Source organism: Canis lupus, chromosome 13, assembly GCF_048164855.1.
Source record: "Canis lupus baileyi chromosome 13, mCanLup2.hap1, whole genome shotgun sequence".
Classification (NCBI taxonomy): Eukaryota; Metazoa; Chordata; class Mammalia; order Carnivora; family Canidae; genus Canis; species Canis lupus.
This window is the reverse complement of record NC_132850.1, coordinates 49839778-49864208: the sequence shown is the minus strand read 5'-3', so window position 1 is coordinate 49864208 and position 24431 is coordinate 49839778. Positions and strand designations below refer to the sequence as shown.

General features: G+C 33.5%; 1 protein-coding gene across 12 annotated transcripts in view; it reads left to right on the top strand.

Annotated features, from left to right (window-relative positions):
* The window catches only part of LRBA (LPS responsive beige-like anchor protein), a 740528-nt gene that overhangs the window by 440165 nt on the left and 275932 nt on the right, over positions 1 to 24431 (top strand). For 9 of the 12 annotated variants that reach the window (XM_072773570.1, XM_072773571.1, XM_072773580.1 and 6 more), the window contains 3 exons: positions 11970 to 12130; positions 19944 to 20090; positions 22643 to 22779. In XM_072773570.1, coding sequence (XP_072629671.1) covers positions 11970 to 12130; positions 19944 to 20090; positions 22643 to 22779 — 445 coding nt within the window. The remainder of the gene's footprint in view (positions 1 to 11969; positions 12131 to 19943; positions 20091 to 22642; positions 22780 to 24431) is intronic. The other 3 variants (XM_072773578.1, XM_072773577.1, XM_072773582.1) reach the window with 1 other exon arrangement.

Below are 24431 nucleotides of genomic sequence, written 5' to 3'. Positions count from 1 at the left end.
TTGGGAAACCAAATTATCGTCAATATTAGTGATGTGGAAAGCAGGGTAAATTGGGTTTCTCAATGAATCAATGTGTAATAAACCATATATTAATTTATCGAGGTCCAAAAAGATCGCCGGTTTACCATTCCTACTCAACTCAATCATCCAAACCAGCCTGTTCATTTTCCTTAACCTTTCTTATTTTGGCCTGCCAGCCAAATCAGTCCTAAATCTTGAGTTCAGTTTTGCTAGCTGTTCTTTCTAAGTCTTGTTCTTAGATTGCTGAGTATAGCTGAGGGACAGATCCCACAGTTGTACAGATTAGTGTCACTCTAGATGAATGGTTTCCAATCTCAGCTATACCTTCCTTCATAACAACTTAGCCATCCTTAAACTTCCTTTAATCAGCTTTCTTTCATACTCAAGGCAACTCTTCTAATTTTTACCCCAGTATTCTATCCTTGTGTCACAAACTTGCTGTTGAGTACAGAAAGTAGAAATAATCAGGCCAAAATCAGATTCAGTTATTCTTGTCTTGAACCCTAAACACATTCAAGTACAGAGACAGAGATTTTACATACTTCCATCTTGCCACAGAGAAGGAGGTGACTTTCTCCACTTCCAAGGTAGTTACACTCTGTTGACAGGATCATACCTCTTCTATCTTTTTACAGTGCTGTGACTGCCCTTCTCCCACGTCATCTTCAGTCTTGTGGTTTTTTTTGAACTTTGAATTTTCCCTCTGCAAACATGCTTACATATATTCTTTACCCTCTTTAAACTACCACCCTACCTCCCTAATTCCTTTCGTTGTCAAAATTTTTTTTTTCGAAGTCAGTATTATCTCCACCAAAACATGTGTTCATTATTATCTAGTTTTCCTTTCACAACTGTAATCAAATTGCTGATGGCATCACCAGGAATCCTTGTATCTGTTAGATGGTTTCAAAGGCACATAATAAAAAACTGGCTCTAAATGAAGTAAAATTAATTTCTTCATTCATGAAGAAGTATATTATCCTTTAGTATAAAAAAGTATAAGTGTGTAAGGTCTTCGGGGCAGGTCTTCAGCTCCATTTTTTTTTTTTTTTCCCAGTTCTGGCTGGGTAAACTTTTACTCCACTCTGTCTTCTTCCTGGTTATGTTATAACTCCTGGCAACTGGGTCTAACATTTCCTTGTTTCAGCCCATCAGGAGAAAGGAAGAACTACTGTCTGAACCACTGAATAAAAATTTAGCATTTCAGATTGGTGAAAAATGATTGGTAGGCAAAAATATGCAGTGGTTGTTTTAAAGCTTGATTCTGGAACCAATCACTGGCAACAATGTCAGGATTGTCATAGTTGGCTTAAAGTCAGCTTTCTGCAAATCATCCAACTATTTGAGAAGGAATGCTTGAGCAAAATTATAATTGTTAGGAAAGAATAATTAGGAAAATTGCACTTCTCAGGAAAGAGGAAAGGGGAGAAAAGCGAATGCTATGTAGGTAACCATTGAGTACCTCAATTTTCTAGTTATAAAATCCAAGATTCCCCTCTCTCAAATGGAAACAATTCAAATATCCGTTTACTCATAAATGGATAAACAAAATGCATTGTGAGTGAAGTACTAATACATGCCACAACATGGATGAACCTCAAAAACATTTTAAGTGACAGAAGCCAATCACAAAATTCTACATATTGTATGATTCAGTTTTTTTTTTTTTATGCAGTTTTTATAAAATGTCCAGCATAGGGAAAACTTTAAAGTAAGAAAGCTAATCATTGTCAGGGCCTTGGAGCTAATTATTATCAGAGGCTGTTTAAGGGCATTGTAATCAGGGCTTGCTTATATTTTTATTTTTAAATAATGTTTTAAGTCACTGGTAATACCACTTTAAGCAGGTGCTTTTATCCAAGTAGTGGCATGTAGAAGTAGGCACACTTCATTATTAACTAAAAAACATACATTTATATAGCATTTTACTGTTGAAGCAATTTCACATACTCCCATTTCTTTTGATTCCTCACTACAGCCCTATAAAGTGAGCTAAACAAGTTAAAATTATTTTATGTAAGGCAGTAGAAGCACAAAGATGATAAATGATGTAGAGGTCATAGATCTGGTATATGAGCGAACTAAGGTGATTAATTTTAAGTCCCTTACAATAAATGAAGCCAAGATATCTTTTTATCCTATGAGAAATTATAAAGATTATTGGTCTTTAATATAAATAACTGTAAAACTTTAGCTATTATGTATCTTATAGTATGAATTAAATATAAAAATGATTATTTTTAGGAGTCTCTCTTAAAAGGTAAACTCAGTTCTGGGGTGTCTGGATGGCTCAGTTGGTTGAGCGTCTGACTCTTGGTTTTGGATCAGGTCATGATCCTTGGGGTCCTGAGATGGAGGCCTGTGTCAGGCTCCATGCTGTGCAGGAAGCTTGCTTGTCCCTCTTCCTCCCCCTCTGCTTCCCCCATCTCTTGCTTGTTCTCTCCCTATTTCTCTCTCAAATAAATAAATAAAATCTTTAAAAAACAAAAAAGGTTAATTCAGTTCTTTGGTACTTTAGAGATAACAGGAAATTTTTTTTTTTAATTATGTATTCTTATAGATCTTAGGCTCACCAAATAGTTCCAATATGAATAAAAATGCCGTTTACCAATCAGAATTTGTCTCTTTTTAAAACTGGTCCAGATTTAAGATCCAAGCCAGAGTGAACACATTCACCTACCTTCTGCCCTACGTACTGTGAAATTGTCTACATGTCTATTCTCATGGAAGGGAAAATGGGAAATAACTGTTATGGGGTTTGGGATTTCTTTGGGGAAAATAAACATATTCTAAAATTAGATTATGGTAACAGTTGCACAACTCTATACTAAAAACTGTTGAATTGTACACTTTAAGCAGGTGAACTTTATAGCATATAAATTATATAGCTTAACACGCAAAAAAAAAAAATTAAAGCTTTCCTTCACTCTTCATCCTTCTAAGCAATTTTTTTTAAGATTTTATTTTTAGGTAATTTCTACAACAAACATGGGGCTTAAACTCCCAACCCAGGCATCAAGAGTTGCATCCACTGACTGAGCCAGCCAGTCACCCCACCCTTCTAAACTTTTTTATGCAGAATTTAGTATTGCTGCCCACTTACTGCTTTGAAGAGGCTTTGCTTCTTTGTCTTTTTTGGCACCATACTATTTTGGTTTCCTTATTATCTTATGATTGTAAGGAACACTTTTTTCTGTTTCAGTGGTACTTCTTCTTCTGCAGTGTTTTAAATATTAGAATTTCCTAAATTTCCTTTTCATTTTTTTCCTGTCTTTTCATTATAATTTTTTCTGGATCTAGCACATACCTAGCTTATACTGAACACTCAGTAAATTTTTGTTAGATAAATATCTAAATTCCTCAACTCCCTACACTGATCAGTCTCCCAATTTCATATCTCTAGCCCAGACTGCTTTTTTGAATTCTCAAGTTAAAGTGATTACTTAGACATACCTGCCCAGACATTATTAGGTGTCCAGGACATGGTTATTCTCCCAACCACACCTACTTTTTTTTTTTTTTTTTTCCAACCACACCTACTTAACCTGTGTCGTTTCAGTTAAATAGCATCTTTATCCCCTCACGGCTCCTTTGTCACAAGCCTCAATTTTGTTCTCATTATCTCCTTTTTCCTCACCCTTCCATATTGAATGTCTCACCAAATCTTACCTATCCCACTTTAGAGAGGTTTCTTGAATCTTAGCCTTAGGCTCTATCCCCCCCTGCCTTTTTTTTTTTTATATTGTTGCCATGTAACCTAAAAGGCTGATCATATTAGTCCTCTATTGAGAAAACTTGTTGACTATAAGATGTAAAGATAACTACTTTGGTTAATTATACAAGGCCTTTTGAAATCTGGTTCTAAACCTGTGTTTCCTACCTTAGCTTTTGCCACTCTGAGGCTGCCTTGAAATGACCTTTGTTACCCAAACTTTGTAAGATAAGGGTGCCTTTATGCCACTGTCTGTGCTCTTTCTTTTGCTTCGAATATCCTTTCCATTTTGTCCAGCAGACTTCCGTTTATCATTTAAATTCTTTTAAAAAGTCAGCTTGTTATTTAATTGGTTATTTATTAAGTGCCTGCTTCATTTCAGTTACTGTGTTTGGTCAGTGAATTAGATAGACACAAACTCTTGTCTTCATGGAACTTACAAAATAATTTCTCATTAAAACCTTCATGAAATAATCCTCTCGGGCAGGGTTAATTAGTACTTTGATCATAACTAAATAGTATCCACTGCATTTCTAGAGGAAATGTCATGTGAAAAGCACATTGGCTTTGAAGTTCATAGGCTTATTACTTACTACTGATGGGCAAGACTTTGTGTCTTCATCTTTAAGGTGAAAATAACTATTTTGGCAGGGCTCCTATTAAATTTGGTAATAATGTGTATAAAAGAGCATGATGTCTAGCACAGAGTAGCCAAATGCAATAAATTTTTTCTATTTTATAGTTGTATTGTTTTTGATATTTGATGATTTTAGTGTTTTGGTTATAACATAAAAAATTATAAAAGCGTTATTCATATGGATGTACCAAGGATGGTATATAGTTGGCACTAAATAGATGTTTGGTGAATTACTATTTTTTTAAATCAGATTTTTGGGGAAAATAGATCAGATTTGTCTAAATAGTATGAGGTGAGTTTTAGGGATTCTAGTATTTAACAACATCATTTATTTAAAGTTTTTTTTAAAGTTTTTTTTCATTTATCTTTTGTTAGAGTTTTAATTTGTAGTATAATTTACACTAGATTTTTATTTTCTTATAACTGTGCTTCCTGGTTAAAAATGCTAAGTGAATAAAGAAATGACTAATAGGCTAACAGCAGCCAGGAAAAGTGTGGGATTTTTTCTTAAAGAATTGACCTTGTTGCAGTATTATGTTTTTGTAAATTATTCTAAATAACTAATTGAATATGAGTCTCTAAATGTTTATAAAAGCTAAAAGAATATAATACATTGAATAGTACCATGCAGAAATTCATAATTACATAAAATATAATTTTCCATAATTAAATAGTATATGCAATTCTCTAGTGACTCTATATAATATCAAATATCTATATGAGGCTCAATAAGGAAATAATTCTGCTTTAGAAGGTGTCTCCTTTTTGATCCAAGTAGTTGAAAAGTTTTTTTGTGTGTTTTGTTTTTCCTTTTCTTTTCATTAAGACAGCACAGTGCATAGATCACTGCCATTTGATTTATAGTTGGTTCTTGGTTTTAGGTAATATTCTTTCTGTCTATCTGCATGAAGGCACAGCGGATTTCAGTTTGTGAGATAAAGCATTCTTTTATATTGTATGATGCCCTATAGTACCTGAACATTATTTCACCAAGATTTATGCAGAAAGTGAAACCCTTCTAGAACTTAAGCACTTTCATCTTCTAGCTGACAGTACACTGAAAATGTTTACTCCTTTTTAGAGGTTACCATTTGTTTAACTTGTAGCTAATATCTAGCATGAATTTTTAATCTAAAAATATAAAAATGAAAGTAAACCAGTTATAGGAATTTTAAAAACAGGTAATATAAAAATTTTAGAACAAGATATGAAGTACTAAAATTGTGTAAGATTTAGAACTTTTCTGTAGCCAGAAGAATTTATTGCTGACTTTTGTTAAGGCTATCAAGATTTATCAGGTATTGTCACAAGAAGTGGGTTAGATGGAAAATGGGAAATTTTTCTAATATAATTGCATTGTGACAGTTATTCTTTTTAAAACTAGCATTCTTTTATTGATATAGACCCAAGTTACATTAAAATGACACAACAGTAAGATGGCAAAGAATATATCTGACTAATTTGAATAAGTGTCAGCTTTAGGTTATGGGATAATTGGAATACATATGTAGCTACCACTGCTTTTAATAATTAACACTATTTTACTTTAATAGAATAATATAAAAAATCATCTACTTTAATAAATCAATATGAACTTAATGACTTCAGTGAAATAAGTACTAATGTTTTCCTTTTGTCCTTGATTGCTTTATTCTGTGTATTCAGTTTTGTCTGTTTTTTGACTTTTTGACAATGTGCTTATTAGTCCCGGTCTAAATACCTTTTCTGCTACTGATAGCATCGAAAGGGCCTTATTCTGTTCTCTTTCCCCAATGTTAACTCTGGGAAAGGAGGAAAGGAGCCTGACCTCACCCTGTCCTCCAGTTAACCACGGACTATAGCCCTTCCTTTTGTCCCACATATGCAATGACTTATATTTCACTTTTGTAGTTTATTTGAACTCTTTGTATCACAACATGAAGTTCAGTTGCATATATGGACACAGGCTTGGGAGGACGGGTCCTGCGTCCTTCACTGTAACATGTTTTACTCACAAATAAAATTCTATTTTTTTTAAAGATTTATTTATTTATTTATGAGAGAGAGAGAGAGAGAGAGAGGCAGAGACACAGGAGAAGGGAGAAGCAGGCTCCATGCCGAGAGCCCGACTTGGGACTCCAGGATCACGCCCTCGGCCAAAGGCAGGCACTAAACCGCTGAGCCACCCAGGGATCCCCACAAATAAAATTCTTTAAGCAGTTTCCTTGTCTAAACTTGGATAAAAAAAAAAAAAAAAAAGAAAGGAGCCTGAGCATAGTATGGAGCAGGAAAAACATAAGCTGCTCTTATAACACCCTATCATTCTCAAGGGTGTTCATATAGAAAACCAAAATGAGCATTGCACAAATCCAGGAGTGCCATTTATACAAATTTTGATGCAATCACTGCCCCCTGGAGTTGTGCAGTTTAGTAGCCATTTAATAGAGCTCTGCTCTATTGCACCCAGTTTTTTTGAATTCTCATTTACTTTCACATCTGTCTTCCCCATGAGGCCAGGAGAATATCTTAATAATCCTTGTATTCCTAACATCTGCTCAAGGTGAATAAGTCATCGTTATTAGAAATATTTTAGGATTCTGTTGCAGGGATCCCTGGGTGGCGCAGCGGTTTGGCGCCTGCCTTTGGCCCAGGGCGCGATCCTGGAGACCCGGGATCGAATCCCATTTCGGGCTCCCGGTGCATGGAGCCTGCTTCTCCCTCTGCCTGTGTCTCTGCCTCTCTCTCTCTCTCTCTCTCTCTCTCTCTCTCTCTCTGTGACTATCATAAATAAAAAAAAAAAAAAAAGGATTCTGTTGCAATATTTACCCATTTGTACATTGTTATTGATGTAATTGATGGCGGAGCCATCCCCACCCCATGAAAAGTTGTACTTTTCAAAACAAAATAAAACAAAAACAAAACAAACAAAAAACCCTGAACTCGAAGTCTTATAATTTACATGTGAAAAATAATAGGTTATTTATAATTGAGCCATTTAACTATTAGAGGAAGAAAGTGTATCATACCTTAGTTATTGGTTCTCTCTTTTACTTCTATCTTTTCCATCTGATTCTCATTTGGGTCATACTTATTTGTTTTCCTTCATCAGATCACTAATCACATTGGAGCTCAGAAAGGGAATTAATAGACTACCTATTAATGCTTGAGTTGTGTTTCTCTGTAAGGTATACTTCAACAATCTATTTGATTCTGTTCTTGTAGAACAAAATACATATTCTGTATATTAAAATGACATTGTTTTTTATATTTTTATGTAGATTTTAATGATATGCTAAAGGTATGTGTATACAAACACATGTGAAGGTTTTTTTTAAGTATAAAAATAATAAGATGACTCACACTTATAATTGGGCAGCCCCGGTGGCGCAGCGGTTAGCGCCGCCTGCAGCCTGGGGTGTGATCCTGGAGACCCACATCAGGCTTCCTACATGGAGCCTGCTTCTCCCTCTGTCTGTGTCTCTGCCTCTCTCTCTCTTCCTGTGTCTCAATGAATAAATAAACAAAATCTTAAAAAAAAAAAAAGACAATTATACTTTTATTGTAAATTTAATCTCAGACTTTGAAATTAGGTAAAAAAAATTGGGGGAAATCATTAGAAAGAAAAGTTAGAACATTTAATTTTCATGTCATCCACAACTTTTCAAAGACGTGTATTTCTATTAAAGATTTTAGTACTTGGAGGGTGTGCTAATAGGGGACCTAACTATAGCACCTTTATACAGAAGGCTTTATTTCTAGATGTTATGTGACCTAGCCCCGCATCCTTAATTTGATTACTTTTGGGGAATCTTTGTTTTAATTATTAGTATAAATGGATATAGGCTAAGCTTGTGATGTGGTATCATATTAATATAATTTTTTTTAGATCGGTGCATATGTATAAAGGTATACAGTGATCCATATATATATGTATATTTGTAAATTCTCAGAATACATAGTTTCTCATCTTACCCATGCTTGTATTTGATCAACAGTTGGTTTCCCCATACTTCAAGTTTTTAAAATTTTTCCATCTATATCATTGGTGATAACACCAAAAAATATACAATAACTTATTTAGTTAGTTTATGACCTTATGGGAAGACACTTGGCTTGATTATACCAAATTTGTCAACTTCTTATCCTGTTTTCCCCTACAAAGGGCTTTTAGGAAGGGGTAGAAGTATTGCTTAAATGAGAGTGAAGTCTTGGGACACCTGAGTGACTCAGCCATTGGGCTTTGGCTCATGAAGTGATCCTGCAGCCCCAGGATCAAGTCCAACATCGGGCTCCCTGTATGGAGTCTGCTTCTCCCTCTATCTATGTCTCTGCCTCCCTCCTCTCTCTTTGTGTGTCTCTCCTGAATAAATAAATAAAATCTTAAAAAAAAAAAGAGAGAGAGAGAAACTGAAATCTTTATGTGAATGTTCAAAACTTATAGTAAGTTGGTGATTGAAACCTATACATTCCCCCTTTCCAATACTGTTCTAAAATGACAAAGCAAGCCTCGTTTTTTCAGTGATGAAACTTAATACTATATTATTGGAGGGAGCAGGATTGGGGGATAAAACTCTGAATATTTAAGCCTAGGTCTATTTCTATGTAAATGACTTTAAACATGCTAGTAATTACCCTTATCGAAAAAAAGTAAGTATGACTTTTTTTCCTGAAGAATATGTATTACTCTCAGCATCAGAAATTAGATGATAAATGCAATTTTTTTCCAGATAAGGCTAATAGCTACTCCATTATGAGTAAGTTCCTTGAGGGTTTGTATCCTATATCACCTGGGATGGTGCTTTATAATGGAAAGACTCTCAAGAAAATGTATTGAAATTTTTGGGCTCTAGGATGATTTTTGTAACACATTCTAGATCTGTGTTCTGAAATAAGTGATTTTTGCTTTATCTTCAGGTTATTTTAAATTGTTGTTTACAGGAGGTAGACTACTTGTATTGAGAAAGGTAGTGTGAGATAAAGCTTCAGGATATTGTAAATATTATCATGCTGGGGTATAAAGTTCTTTCTTTTTTTTTTTTTTTTGGACTGTATCTAAGTATTTAAAAAATTTTTGGTATTACATTTAGATATGAAGATGAAACTTACCTTAAATTTTTTTCTACTGTATGAACAAATTCTCAGTTCCTGATACATTGGTACCTTTGTGTCAGCCAAAGGTCACCCATTATGAACATTTTTGGTTAGTATCAAAGAGCACAAAAATAAATATCATAGTTCTATTTCTTCCTAATTTTAGTTCTTATTCTTATACATATTGTCTTTGGGTTACTTGTTAATTTGTGAATGATGTTATAATTCTGTTTTTTCTACTATATGACAAAAAATATCACACATGCTTTAATAGCTGTTGGATTTGACTTCACCCTCATGCATTATACTAGAATGTATTGTTACCTAATTTAGTAATAATTTTATAATAGGAGCTTAACATCTCTTATACTTTTAATTGTTATCAAGAAAAATGACATCATTTAATTTGACTCAAAATTCAGAAGGATGGATGAATGACAAATTAATAATTCACCACCTTTGCATAATACTGAAGCATAGAATATTAGAAGGATTGATGGCAGAAAAGGTTAACAAATTTTAGCAGCTTTCATTAGCTTTACATCGTCATATGTTTGTGGTGCTGACTGAAATAGGCTTTGTAGGAGATCTCAGTCTAGGGAACTAATTACTTGTGCCGATTGCTGCACTGATGAATAGACCCCTCATTGTATCATTCCCCTGAAGACGAGGAGCAGCCTGTGATTCACGACTGCATCCTGGCTGATATTTGATAATAATTTTAACAGATAAATGTAGGTAGGCAGAATGATGGAGTGCCTATCCAAGCTCCATGACTATCAAAGCCATACACATAGCCATCTGTGTACCGTCTTTTTGCCTTTCACCTAAGGAGAATTTTATTTTATTAATTGAGTTCAAACAACTGTTGTGTTTTCCTTCTATGTGTACACTGTAGGTGCTTCTTAGTTATTTTTAAATGGTATTATAATAATTACCATTTAAAATGTAGACAGCAAAATAAGAAAGAAGAATAAAAGAGCTTTTAATCTTTCTCTTTGAGGACTGCAATTCTTACACCTTTTTTGTATTCCATTTTGGTTACATTGTATCTCCTTTATGCATGGTCAGAATCAACAAAGGAAATTTTTGATGTTCTCATTGTGTCCCCAGCTTTCTCAGAAAAAAAAAAATTGGATTGCTGTTATTTTTCTAAAAATATTTTCTTCAAATAATGTACTGTTAGTTGTTTATGCTTTTTTTAGTCTGAGATAATTTTTAATTAGTAAAGTACTTATTTACAAATTATTTTGAATTTCTAAAGGTAGCATCTCTGAAACATCAAAATAAGAGTAACTTTTAAGTGGGTATTTTGGAACTGTCAATTGGTCAAGACTAATATATCTAATAAGCTGACAGGTACAATTTTATTAGCTCATGAAATACAAGTGCACTTTAGTTTTGCATTAGTCATTCCTTACAGAAGTTTTGATTACAAATTTTTTTGTTATTAAAGCTTACAAGCTTTCATGCTGTGTATCTTTAGTGAATACGTGTATTCTGCAGGGGTTTTTTTTTTTTTTTACTGTAACTGAAAAAACTTCATATTAGTGTTTTTCTTATAAAATATTTTCCAGCATGCTAGATTATGATTAGTTAATAGGAGAGAAAGTTGACATTTATATATTACCATATAAAAGGTCTACATAATTGGGGAAAATATAGTAGAACCCTTTAAAAAATACATTTCCAAAAGTATGCTTTTGATATAGCAATTATTGCACATCATATAGCATGTAGTTTTTAATTAAATATAAAAACAGGCTACATAAAACAGAAATCCAATCTGATTTGCTTGAAAATAGATTGCTATTTCACTCTATAGGAATGGTTTATTTAAAAACAGTAAATGGAAAAGAAATGCATTTTCTTGTGTTGTTCTAAGCCTCAGGGGCTAAATGTAATGAATATTTTAAGAGATTATTTTAATTAAATTCCTGCACATCTAAACAGAGTAATATTTTATTATCACATACATAACCATGTAACTGAGATATTCATTAAAGTTAACACTTTCTGGACCAAGAATTCATGGTATGATTTACTGACCTTGTGCAAAAAGGCACAAATTAGGAAGAAAAATGAAGGGGGACAGACTTTGATTAATATAGGTAATGCTATACCATATTTATAATAGCCTTTTCCCTATTCTGGTTTATAAATGCAGCCACAGAGAAAGGTGCCCTGCTGAGGCTGAAATGAGGCTGAAATCAGAGCACATGCCACTAGAGTGTGGGGAAACTGATCACACTGTCAGCAATTCATTTTAAAATGATGTATTTAGTGCTCATTTCACCTTCCAAGAAAAAGGAAAAGGAGTTCCTTAGACTGCAAGGTGATATTGTTATTTTCAAGGACATACCTAAGTTAAAGATTGCAGAAAAGGGGAGTGTGAGGTGGAGGGAGAATTAAGAGGAAGGGGAGGGGGAAAAAAAGGCAGAGCAAACAAGGAGAGCTTTATGCAGAAATTCAGTGCTACCACGCTGTTTGATAATTGCTAACATATGTGGCTTCTCTGTTTCATTGTAGTCGTCCTCGTGAGTTCTGGCGCCTTGACTACTGGGAAGATGACTTGCGGCGCCGGCGACGATTTGTGCGTAACCCTCTAGGATCGACACATCCTGAAGCGACACTAAAAACAGCCGTGGAACATGGTCAGTGTATAAACCACTCCTTGCCAATAGCAGCAGGTACAGTACTTGGTAATGAAGAGCATAACTTCATTATTACAAGGCACTGTAAAATGGTCCATACTACATTTCATAGTTATTCACCCCAGAAAGAGAAGTTAAATTTTTTATAGTCAGCGAAAGGTCCTATTAAATTATGATGTCAAGTATATTTATTTATTATGTTACACATGCAAAACTTACTTAACATAGACCCTTTGTTTCAGAGTGGGAAGATAAAATATTTCTTTTTTTAAGTGACACATTCAGCTTTGAGTAAATTAATCCAGGACGCCTGCCTTAAATCCATGAATATCAGAAAGACAGCATTTACAAACCAAATAGGTTCCTAGGTTCTGTTGTGGGTATATGATTTTCCCTCAACTATGGTACTTTAGCATGAGATTATGAAGTGGGAGAGATGGTAATAAATGTCCAAGTGCCTAGATACTTTCTGAGCCTTGATTTGTAGTTGGTTGTGATAGATGGCTCCTGGAAAAAGAGAATAGACATTATTTTCATATGTTCCTGTTCTGCATCATCCTGTTATCAGAGCTTAACAAAACATTTTCCCCCTTTTTTGATATAATGCATATCACTATGATTCAGATTAGACAGAAGCCTGATGAGCAAATTGGAGAAAACTGAAAAAGTCCTTTGGATTTAATAATATATTCTCTTTGATCAGAGGGTTTCACTTAATATTTTTTAACTTTTGAAAGCCATTTAAGATACGCCGATTATTTAGGGGGAAAAGCTCCTTTCTACATTAAAATAATCTTGATTTTATAAAATATAAATTGGTTATTTTTAATAAGATAAATAGTTTTAATTCCCTTTTTTCAAGGTATTGGTTTAACATGCAGCAGTTTATGGTTAAATGATAGTATGTAGTATACAAAATAATTGTTAAATTACATTCAGTAAGGATATTAGGAATTTAGATTAAAAGTCTGTGATCTTAGGTTTGGCCTCAGTCAGGCAGCTTAACCTCTTGCACTCAGCCTTAAAGAGCCATTTCTGGAAGAAAATGTCCACAATATGTCATCAGATATAACACCAAATGTGACATCAGTCCTTTAAAATAAATGATCATACAGAGAATAGTCAATAACAAAGTGATCTAAAAGCAATAATAGTCTGAGGGCCCTACATCTTCAACTACAGGAGGTGGGGAAGGAGAATAAGATGTAGAATTAATTAGGCCACTTTTGCTTTTAGGGTTCATGTGCTTTTTATGTGGTGCTATAGATTCTAGAGTTACATTTATTTTCTCCTTTCTTTTTTTACCCCCTTTTGGCTAATGATTTTTACATTGAAAAAAATCAGCTTAATTTTGCAGTTTTATACTTTTCAGTGAAACAGATGCTACCATGTGCACTTAAAATTTAATAAGTATCTTTCTGTCTTCAAAACTGTCATTTAACATTGAGTTGTGAAGCCTAAAGTCTGTCAGTGACAATAAAAATGTTTTCATGAAAATTTTTCCTTTTTTATACCTTGAGAGGGGGACTTGTTTTCTAAAATTATACATAGGCATAAATTTTTTATTCGAAAGAATCATTAGTAACTGGATTTAAAATTTGTTGTATAGATGTAATATACAGCTTATTAACATCCATCTTTATCAAAAATAGTACATGCAACCATTTTGGGAATTGCAGAATTTTTCATAATGAATAAATTTGGATTTTACTATTATTAAACTTTGCCTTTTAAAATAATATGTGAACTTTTTTTTTTATGTGAACTTTTTTAACGCTAAGAAGCTGGCCAAAAAATATTTATTAGCAATGCTTACTGTCATTTAAGACTTTTTTCTTATCCTGCATGGAAACAGATTTCACTCTAATTACTCTAAATACTAATTGAAAGGTTAATATAATATTAATTTATTACATTTAGAGAGAGAAGTAAAATTAAGCATTTTATGTAATTCCATCTTATTTGACAATATTCTACATGAATCTTACAATGATTAGTATTTAAAATACTTCAAAAGATTAAAAACAAAAATTTAAACTTGAAATCTATTTTTTAAAAAACTAAACGTGTAGAAGGTGCTTCAGTGATCTGCCAATTAAGGAGATATGTCCTATTTAGTATAACATCTTTTTGATAAAAGATACAAGTCTTTTGTCATATTTTGTATATACTTTTAATTTTAAATAATAATTATTAGACAATTTACAAACACAGCATGTAGATTATACAATGGTATAGTTTCATGTCAGCATAATTTATGCTAATTCATTATATAAGCCAAGAACTTAATTTTTTAGTATTTTATTAAAGTATCTTGTAGTTGACACTCAATTTTAATTTTGTGTTAATTATGAAATTCTTGTTCTTTAGCCTTAACTTAATAATAAATAAGCTAATGAAAATAAGCATTAAAAATCAAGTTAGCAAAACAAAACAGTTAATGTGATCAAGAAACAGTTGAAATTACAGAATTTAGCACGGATAAATACTATGCTTCAGTGTTGAATTTGAATATTTAAAATAGATATTACTGAGGATAGAGTGTCAGTTTTAGATTGTTTTCAAGACTTCTCACCTTTATTTATAATTGATTTAACTAAAGAGACTGGATGTTGTTTAATGCATAATCTTAAAACATCATGAACTATGTTATTGTTATCAAAGGGAAACATCTAAATAGAAATGCCGTTGGAGATTAGTTATGTATTTTAGTAGTAAGAGCCATCTTTTTTATAGATTGATTTGATTTGAAGGAAAGCCTCTGGTGTAAAGGTGGCAGAGTAAATACCTAAAGAGTGATGTTCTCTGTTCGGGCAATCGATACTAGCCCCATGACTCTACTTCTGGCTACCTTCTAGTTAAAAACAAATTTTTTAATTCTGACAATTTAATTGCCCTTCCCAAGTTCACATTAACTTGCTTGGGGAAAAGGACCTTAGGTAATTTTTCAAAGAGAGACCCTCCAAAGTGGTTATTTATAAAAGTCATTTTGTAATGGGAGATTTCTTTAACTTTGCAGAAACTAAGTCATATTTTTAAATTAAAATTAATACTTCCTCTTATTATCAAATATTCTTTATGGAAATTAGCAGCAAGCAAAGGTGGGTACTTGATTCTTGAGGGCATTTTCTTGCATTTTATAGTTTAAATTTATTAGAAATTAGTTGTAATGATTTGTAACATTCTCCTAATGCACAGGGGCCAGTTTGTCAGTTATTTATTATCAGAGCATTTTAGATGTGGAAAGAACCAAAGGCTAGTCTATTCTAACTTTATTCTTTATCTATAAGGAAACTGAGGAAACAAAAAGCCACATAATTCTTGGTAGATATTGGACTAAAGCCCAGGTTAACTGACTAATCAGGATTTTCGTATTGAAATGCTATACAGTCTTCTAGAATTCATTGTTAAATATAATGGGAACTTTACATTTAAACTAAAGCTGTGTAAAAAATGTTAAGTTGGTGGAAAGATTGGTTAAAATAATAAATAAATAATAAAATAAAATAATAAATAATAAAATAAAATAAAATAATAAAACAATTTAGCAGTAGAATCCTATTGAATTCAATGGATTTTTATTTTGTAGATGAAATAATAGAAATATATTTCACTAATAGAAATATATAAGGAAATTTAATATAGTTTCAGAAGTATCTTGTAATCATATCAAATGATACAAGTAACTCATCTGGTTTTCTTGGGATGACAGATCATATAAAGATCCGAAATCATACCATTCTCTCATAACTTCAACAATGTCAGATACTTTTGCTTCCTTTTTAGGATCAACATATATTAGATTCTGTAACTAAAACTTTTGAGGAACCCATGATCATTAGGAGATGAGCTTGGCTTGTTCTCTTAATCTCCTAATTAGATGATTTTGTAGTTTCACTAATGTTTCTAGAATAAATTGTCTTGACTTAGACCCCTTTGGAAATTGCATAAAGTTTGGGATAGTAGTTATGTATAAGATTTTCCTTAATTGTCTTGTTCAGAATAAGCAGTTATAGGTACTTCAAATCACAATAAATGAATACCCATATTCATTTTTTTTTTTTTACATTTAAGGTCATTTTGTTATTCCAGTAGTAATTTTTTTAAATGGTTAATTCTTAATATATAAACTTCTTTTACTGTAATACGGAGTATTGTTGATTCTATTTCACTGGTACAGTGGCCTTTTAAAGGGGATTATATGTCATAGGTGGAATAGTTTTCTGTATTCTATTTGTTTTAATTTTACTTAGCTAGTTTGTGTTGCATAGGTAAATCAACTCATGCCTAGTCTCTAAAGAACTTGAACTTTACATTTTGAGGACCAGTCTTTCTCTGAGCCCTCTCATTGCTCTTAGCTTCAGTGAATCAAGTCATGTTTCAAAGAAAGCATTTTTGACATATTTCTCCAGTTTTATGTAACAATTGCAGTTTAGTTATCAAGTTAGGGTAAATATTAAACCAGAATAAAACGTGAGACTACATGAAAGCAATGTTAGTAGTGAAATGAAAAATTTAAATTGTTATCATGTTTGGTAATAATTTTATTAGCCACAAAGATCTGAATTAAGCTTTGAAATGGAACCAGAAGTGTATTCTAACTTCATCCAATTAAACTTTTCATACTAGTGTGGAATATACTCACAAAAAATATCAAAACAGTTGGTACTGGTTTTAATGATTGATTGAAGTAAGGCAAACAGAAGTTAAAAATACACTTTCCCCAGCACATATAAACATGATAATTATCTTTTATTTTATGCTTGGGATAGTTTTGTTCTAATTTTGAAACAAAAAAAAAAGTTCTTTAACAGAGAGCTATTAGACCACTGAGAATTGAACACCAGCGCATGTGGTGTGTGTTAGAGTACTGTTGGTAATTTTACTGCTGCTAACTTAAAATCCTCAAGGGGGAGTTAATTACAGGAAAACCATTCTAAATATCAGTAAGCTGCATATTTTCCATGACAAGAGGTTTTTCAGTTGAGGTTGAACAATTCCAGAATCTGAGCTTGTAAAAATAAGTAAATAAATAAATTAAAGTGGGTGTTTGTATGCATATAGTAGACTTAGTGTACTTCAAAAATTTTTCATAAAATTTTATTTAATTCAAAAGTTATTTTGTTTTAGTATATGTCAGTATGATGAGAACATATTAAAAAAATTTTAAGTTCCAGTTGGATGGGATAACAAATTATATTTTGTGGTCATTTAAATGAATGAATTCATTTACTGAGTTATTTTAAACCACTGCATATTGCTACTTGGCTACCCTCATTTTTTGTAAATGTTTGCAGATTAGAGGGCTTTTTTCCTCCCTATCCCCGGACCCCCAAAGTAAGCTTGGTTTACGTGTACTTCAGGACATGTATGGTAATAATCATATAGTAATGAACAAGATATTGGATTTGGTTGTTTTCTGATGTGTTTGTCATATGCTCATCAAATTTAGGTTTGGAAATTAATATTTTTGTATTTATTATAATTTTCACTTAACCGTTTTTTAAAGGTTAAGTTGAAAGAGGGAACTATGAGAAACAAGAATTACTAAACTAATTTATAAATTATGTATACACTGATATTTGTATAGTGGTTAAGATACTGGTACCTTAATGCTTGGATTTCAATCCTGACTCTACTTTTCACTAGCTGTGTTGTGTCGGGCAAATTATATAGCCTCTCTGAGCCTGTTTATCCATCTGAAAAGGTGAAATTAGCAGGGGTTTATGAGAATTATATGAATTAAATAAGTAAAGTGTTTTGAACATTCCCCGGCACATGTTAAGTGTTATTCCAGTATTAGCACTATTATTGCTAGTAATATTAATGCATTGAAGAAGGAACTGCAAATCTAGAAAAAGAGAATGTAGCATTGATTTTGTAGTAATATCTGATTGGCAATTGTTAATTTATCATGATTTGCTTTATAAGAAAATTAGAAGATAGTGATTTATCTTGTCTATCTCAGTGACCAATTTATTTTTAGTAACATTGATAGTAAACTGGAAAACATCTTGTTTGGGTTCAGGCGAGTGTTTATTGATTTCATTAGTAAGGAAATACAAATATATGAAATATAAACAATTATATAACAACTTAATGCTATTTTCCAAAAAATTAGGGGGTTTTTGGTATATTTCTTTGTGGCTTAAAAAATAAAGGCATTTTAGTTAGATACTTTTAATTTTTTAAAAATATTTATTGAGACTCTCATATGTGTATGGCACACTATGCTTGTTATTTGTGGGTATGAAGGAAAATAAAATTTGATTTACCCATGGAGGGTATTTAAAGCTAAATATAGAGAGTTTCTTCCCATGACTTCCCTACTTAATATGAAACCACTATTTTCTTTTAAAGTAGCGTCATTAGTATTGTACATAAATGATATACATTGTGAACTCACAATAAATATGATAAAAATAAACTTTTGCTTTTGTTATCCATAATCCTACCTATTAAAATCAATGAAGCTTTGATTCATCAAAACATTCAATACCATACATGTAGTTTATTTAGAAAAAATTATATAGATAAATATTAATCATGTTACTGCAGACAGTATCCTTTCTGGGTTTGGGCCCTAATGCCTAGGCAGAAACTGCAGTGGAGCAAAAAGCCTCGCTAGCCTTCTGATTTCCATATCAATAGCTACTGCCTGGGTGGATCAGGTGCTTTGCCTCCTGGATTTCCCTAGCTGGAAACCCGGGAATATCAGTAGTGCAGCAAAGATTCTAAACTTTTCCTTACATAACCGCTGTGAGTTTTTTAAAATTACAATCCAGGATTTAGTATCTGTTTTTATGTATTTCAGAAGGAGAAAGCTGCTCAAAGCAGTGGGAGTTACCCTGGGGAGGAATACAGGGTTTTGAAGGCAGAATTTTGAGTTTCAGTGTTTTCTCCATTCAGCTGCACCTTTGCTCCTCTTTTTGGTTCAGTTGTTGGCTGTAGGTGCTCCACAGAGCTTCTTCGTTTCCTAGATTTGGTGTATCGTTTTCCTCTTTCTTCTCCTTTCTGACTGCCTTTTCACAATGGTGAGAGTCTGGTGTTGCTGCTCCCCACAGGCTGCTCCAGTTCAGGCCCTGTAAGACTGCTCAGACACCTCTCCTCCCAAGCTTTCTGTTATGTTTGCCCCCGGGGTGTCTTAGCCTTTTAGTTTAAACACACGGAGGAGGTAGTGTTTGAGCCGCCACTTAATTTCCACAGTGTCTTACTCTTGGATATTTATATAAAGGCTGACGTGGGGGTCCGGGTGGGGTGAAATGTGGGCAAGGGCAACATGAAGGCAGGAGGGAGGATTGGAGTTATAGCTTTTTTGATGTCAGCTGTGGCTTCAGTATTGGGCTTATATCCTCATTGGCTTTGGATCCCTCTTAGCTCTGACCCTTCTTACGTCTAAATTTCTTTCCACGCTCCCTGACCATCTCATAATATTTTGTCAGTATAATCATTATTTGCAGGAATGACCAGCCTTTCTTATTTCTCAGTATCAAGTAGGTATTGTTTCCAAAACTGGGTTCTGATTTTTCCTGCTAATTTCCCCAAAATGTGCTGCCTTTGAACCCTCTCTTGCCCTAACTGTAAGTAAATAAATGGTTTGGTGAGCGGTGCAAGGGTCAGATTTAATGGGATTAGGGTGCTTGTTCAAGGTAACATTAGACTAGGCTTGGGGAATCACGTTTGTCAGAAGGAACATGTGTGCCATCCCAGTCACTTTCCCACAGTGGATGACTCTCTGTAAAAATGATTGACCATCTTTGGCCACCTATCCTTACCTCACTTCCCTGCCCCTCTGCCAAAGTACTCTTCCTCGGAGCTGATGGACAGCTTTGTTTCCTTTTCATTTCAGCTGCAGATGAAGATATCCTCGCTAAAGGAAAACAGTCCATCAAGAGTCAGGCTTTAGGAAATCAGAACTCAGAAAACGAGATCCTCCTGGAAGGCGACGACGATACTCTGTCATCCGTGGATGAGAAAGATTTAGAGAATCTCGCTGGTAAATTCAGTGGTTGTGTGGATATTTCAGCTAGCTCTGGGCTAATAAGCATCTAATTACTTACTTTTTCATCTGTAACCGCTAGGACTACCAAGTTTACACACCTACAGTTACTTTACATAAAGATTGTTTTTGTTCTTCCAAACATTTTCACCCTAATCTTCAACACTGTTTCCCCCTTTTTTCCCCATTCTTTTCAGTTTCTTTACCTTCCTCATCTTTTTCTTTTATGAATAATTTTCACTATACAGGAAAAAAGTTTAAAAGCAGCATTAACAAAATTGCTTCACCCATGGGAGTTTACCTAATCTCTGTAAAATGAGAGCTATAAGTAAAATTTTGCCAATTGTTTTGTAAATAAAGCTTGGAGGCAGATGAGCTATTTGCTTTGATATAGAGGTCTTAGTGAACATGCTGCATATCCATTTAGCTCTCTCAAAAAAATCCATTCCAAGAATGCTGTGGCTTTTTACAGGATCCACATATTTTACCTGATGTAGGAATTTTGATTTGCACTCTGCAGATTTTCAGTTTTACTTCCCTTATGGGAAAAATTCTCTTGTTTAGCCTGAAATTTTAGTCATTCATTAAATGCCTTTTTTCTTTAATGCCTATGGCTCTCTCCCTCCAGGAGCAAAGTGTGAAGGATTCTACAATTTCCGTAGGTGAAAATTATACGATCTTCTATTTTGATAATTTTAATTTAAGAGAAAAGGCATCAGGAATTGTTCATTTATTGATATATTGCAACCTGTGAATTATAATGCAGTGAATTATAATGAAAAGCAAAAATAGAGGATGGTATCTTCTCTGATGACCATAAACCTCTCTAGAAAGTAAAATAAAATTAATTGGAGCACACTGTTAAGGGTTTGGGGCTGGGTGTAAAGAGTAGGCAGACAGTAGGATTCTCTAGCATTTTCCTTCATATCTATTTACCCATTTCCTCCTTTTTTTTTTTTTTTTTTGCTTCTGTTCTTGCTACTAGTAATACATGCATACAGTAATAGAGGTGAAAGGGGAGTTTAATTATATAATCTTGACAATGGCAATAGGATTAAGAAGTAATCCACACTAATAAAGTGGTGTGGGTTAGAAATGAAGTGGAAATTGTCAGGGGTCTTCTGTAGGACCTGGGCTGCCCTAGCTCCTGCAGCTGTCTGCTTACCCTGTAATTGAATGTCTGAGAGTGATTGAAAAAATGTTATTTCTTCTCAGGATTACATGCTAATGTACAGAGGGCAAAGGAGACAGCAAAAGAACACATAGCTGCTTATTTCATCCATTTATAGGGATGAGCTTTGGGAAATCATGGCTGTTCTGCAGCTATCTGCTGCCCATCTGCAAACACAATGTATTTGTACATTGGGAATAGAGGGCAAAACCTGCTCTGATCTCCACAGAGCATCCCTTCTATTGTCCTACTGGCACACATTAAGATTGATGTGAGATTAAGGACCAGCATCCTCTAACAATCGATGGAAATGTCGATTCATCTGAATTTTGAAACACTTATTCACCCATTGATTACCTGAATAGGTGTACCATGTTTATAGGCACTATATTAATTCAGAACTATAAGTGCCAATCTTCTTTTGCTGTTTTCTTCACTTATAGGATTTGTACAGTCAAGAACTGGCATGGGATTTCAAATTCTTACTCTTTGTCTTTCTACATAAATATATATATTTATTTATTTATATATATTATATATATATGCAATTATTATTTTTAGTCCTTTATTTTAGGTTTAGCTTTAATATACTTTATGCTGTTCTATTTGTAGTGAATCTATTGTTTTCAGTAGCAGGCTGATTTGTCTCTTTGATAAGCCCTGTGGAGATTTGATTATTCCAATAGAAATTCATTCACTTGGAAACCCACCCTCCAGCTGTTTACTCCCAGAGTCCCTGAACTACACTAATATTAGATTTGGAAGCATTGAACAATATTTAACAGTGGAAAGGCAGGCTTAGAAAAGAAGTATTTTTACCAATCTTTCATGGGGTAAAGTTGTTATAGAAGAGGTTTTGTGTCAACCTGGCACAAAATCTTTATCAGAGAATATGGTGTAACGTTTCTCACTTCACTAATAAGCTAGTGATCTTTTTTTGTAATCATGCTTCAGCCAAACTAAGCTAACCTCTGGCCTTGGAAGCCTATTGAGTCTTCCTTGCTCCTGGTGGTTGTTCCATGTTGTTTGATAGCCTGGGGCTTGTTTTCTAAATGGAATGTGGAAGGACTTATTTAGGCAGAGCCACCTTCTTACTAGGAGATTAGACCAAAGCTTTGCAGACTCCCTGTAAAATAATTGCAGCCTAGTTTACTGTTACCATGAACCTTCTACTATAAATCTCTTAGTAGGAGAATCCTAATAACTCTGCATTTTCAGAGGAAGATTTGGGGTTCACAGAATTTCTAAGTGTAGACAATCTGGCAGACAGTTTGGTGCTAGAGGTGATAATTTAAAAATAAAATTTCTGCTTGAATCTATGAGATTTTTTTGAAAAATGTCATTCCAATTTGTGTGGCTTGTCTTTTGCTTTTGGCAGGTCCTGTTAGCCTGAGCACACCGGCTCAGCTTGTGGCCCCCTCTATTGTAGTAAAGGGCACTCTTTCTGTCACCTCCTCCGAACTCTATTTTGAGGTGGATGAAGAGGACTCTAACTTCAAGAAAATCGACCCCAAGGTGAGAAGATGAGGAGTGGGTTTCCCTTTTAAGCTTTCTTTTCTTTTGATGGGATGGTGGGCTGCTGTTGGGTAGTATTGGCACTGATAAAATCTGACAGACTTCGTTTGAATTTCTTGCTGAATTGCTTCTGCCTATATGCAAGGCAGCGATCTTCTTTAGCTTATGATTCCCTTACCAGCTAGTTAGATTATTGAAGTTCATTTAGATTCAAAAACAATTTCCACTTAATTGCGTTTATCATTAGCTCATTCTGGGGTTGGAGGAGAACCACAGGGAATATCGTCCATAAATATATTTTGCCACAAAGGGTCCAGGGTGAATTAAGCTACAAAATTCAGTGAGGTTGAGGGTGGAATTATTTTGTTTAGCCTTTATATTTTCTGGATATAATACCAATATATCACTCTCCTTGCTTTGTCCTCATGACTTACTACTCTGTTGTGCACGCAAGCATGTCTTGTGTGTGTGTGATACCTCTGTTTCCCATTACCTATAGTCGATTTTACAAGGCACTGCATAATTTCCTATTCTTAAATGAAAATGTAATTTCCCCTTTAAAATGTATTTCTGATTACTTCTTAGACCTTGGCAACTTTATTTTACTAAGAAACATTTGTGGCACAGCCATAAAGCCAAAGCTAGGTTTATTTCATGAAAGTGAATGGTAGAATTTGTTCTGATAGGAAACAGTCTCTTTTAAAAGGAGCAAAATAAGCAACCTGTAGAAGAGAAGTGGCTTAAAAATGGAATTATTTATTTTATAGTCTGATAGCTGGTTTGTACACACATATTTTGAGTTTATTGGTGGGAAATTCTTTGGTTTTGTAATCATGTGAATTATTAAATTTTAGTGATTTAGAAGTATTTCAAAGCAATCATTGATGAAAATGTTACAATTTTATTTAAAACTTTACAAACAAATCATCCCTTGTCTTACTTGTGTTTCTAGCACTTCATTTCAGAATTGCTGCCTTTTTTAAGATAGGATTTGGTAGGCTGTATGAAAGGAAGGCTGTGTTGGAACTGTTTTGATCTCAATAATTCAGCTAATTCACTGTAGAGAAAACTTTAATTGTGAAATTACATCAACTGGAAAAATTTCCTACTTTGTTACCTGGCTGTAATGTCTGAAATTGTATTTTCATTTCTTTAGGAAATGAAGGTAACCAAAATTACCTACACTCTCTAATTTATGGTACTTTGTATGTTTGAGAGGCTAAAATTTAATTCAGAATATTCTATTATGCTTTTGGACATATGCGGCATAGAATCTAAAATATAATGTAATTTAAAGGTGCCTAATATAATTGTTCTCAAGATTAGGATCTCTGCCAGTCTTTGCAGTAAGGCTCTTTACAGTTATTTACTCTCTTTGAGAGAAGTTATACCCTTTATTTCTCTCTGATTTTATTCTGTGGAGCATCATTAAATTTATTTTTCCCCTACTACTTGTGTAATACAAAGATCTTTTAGTCTAATTACAGCATTTGTCTTGTACACTGCAACCTGCCTAATGTTACAGAAATCAAAGTTTTGCTAATTTAAAATCATTCTTAAAATTTTTCAGTTACTGGAAGAATTTTTTATTTTGTATAGACATTGGGCTTAAGGTATTTTGTAAATGAGGATACTTGTGTTGTGCTTTTCTT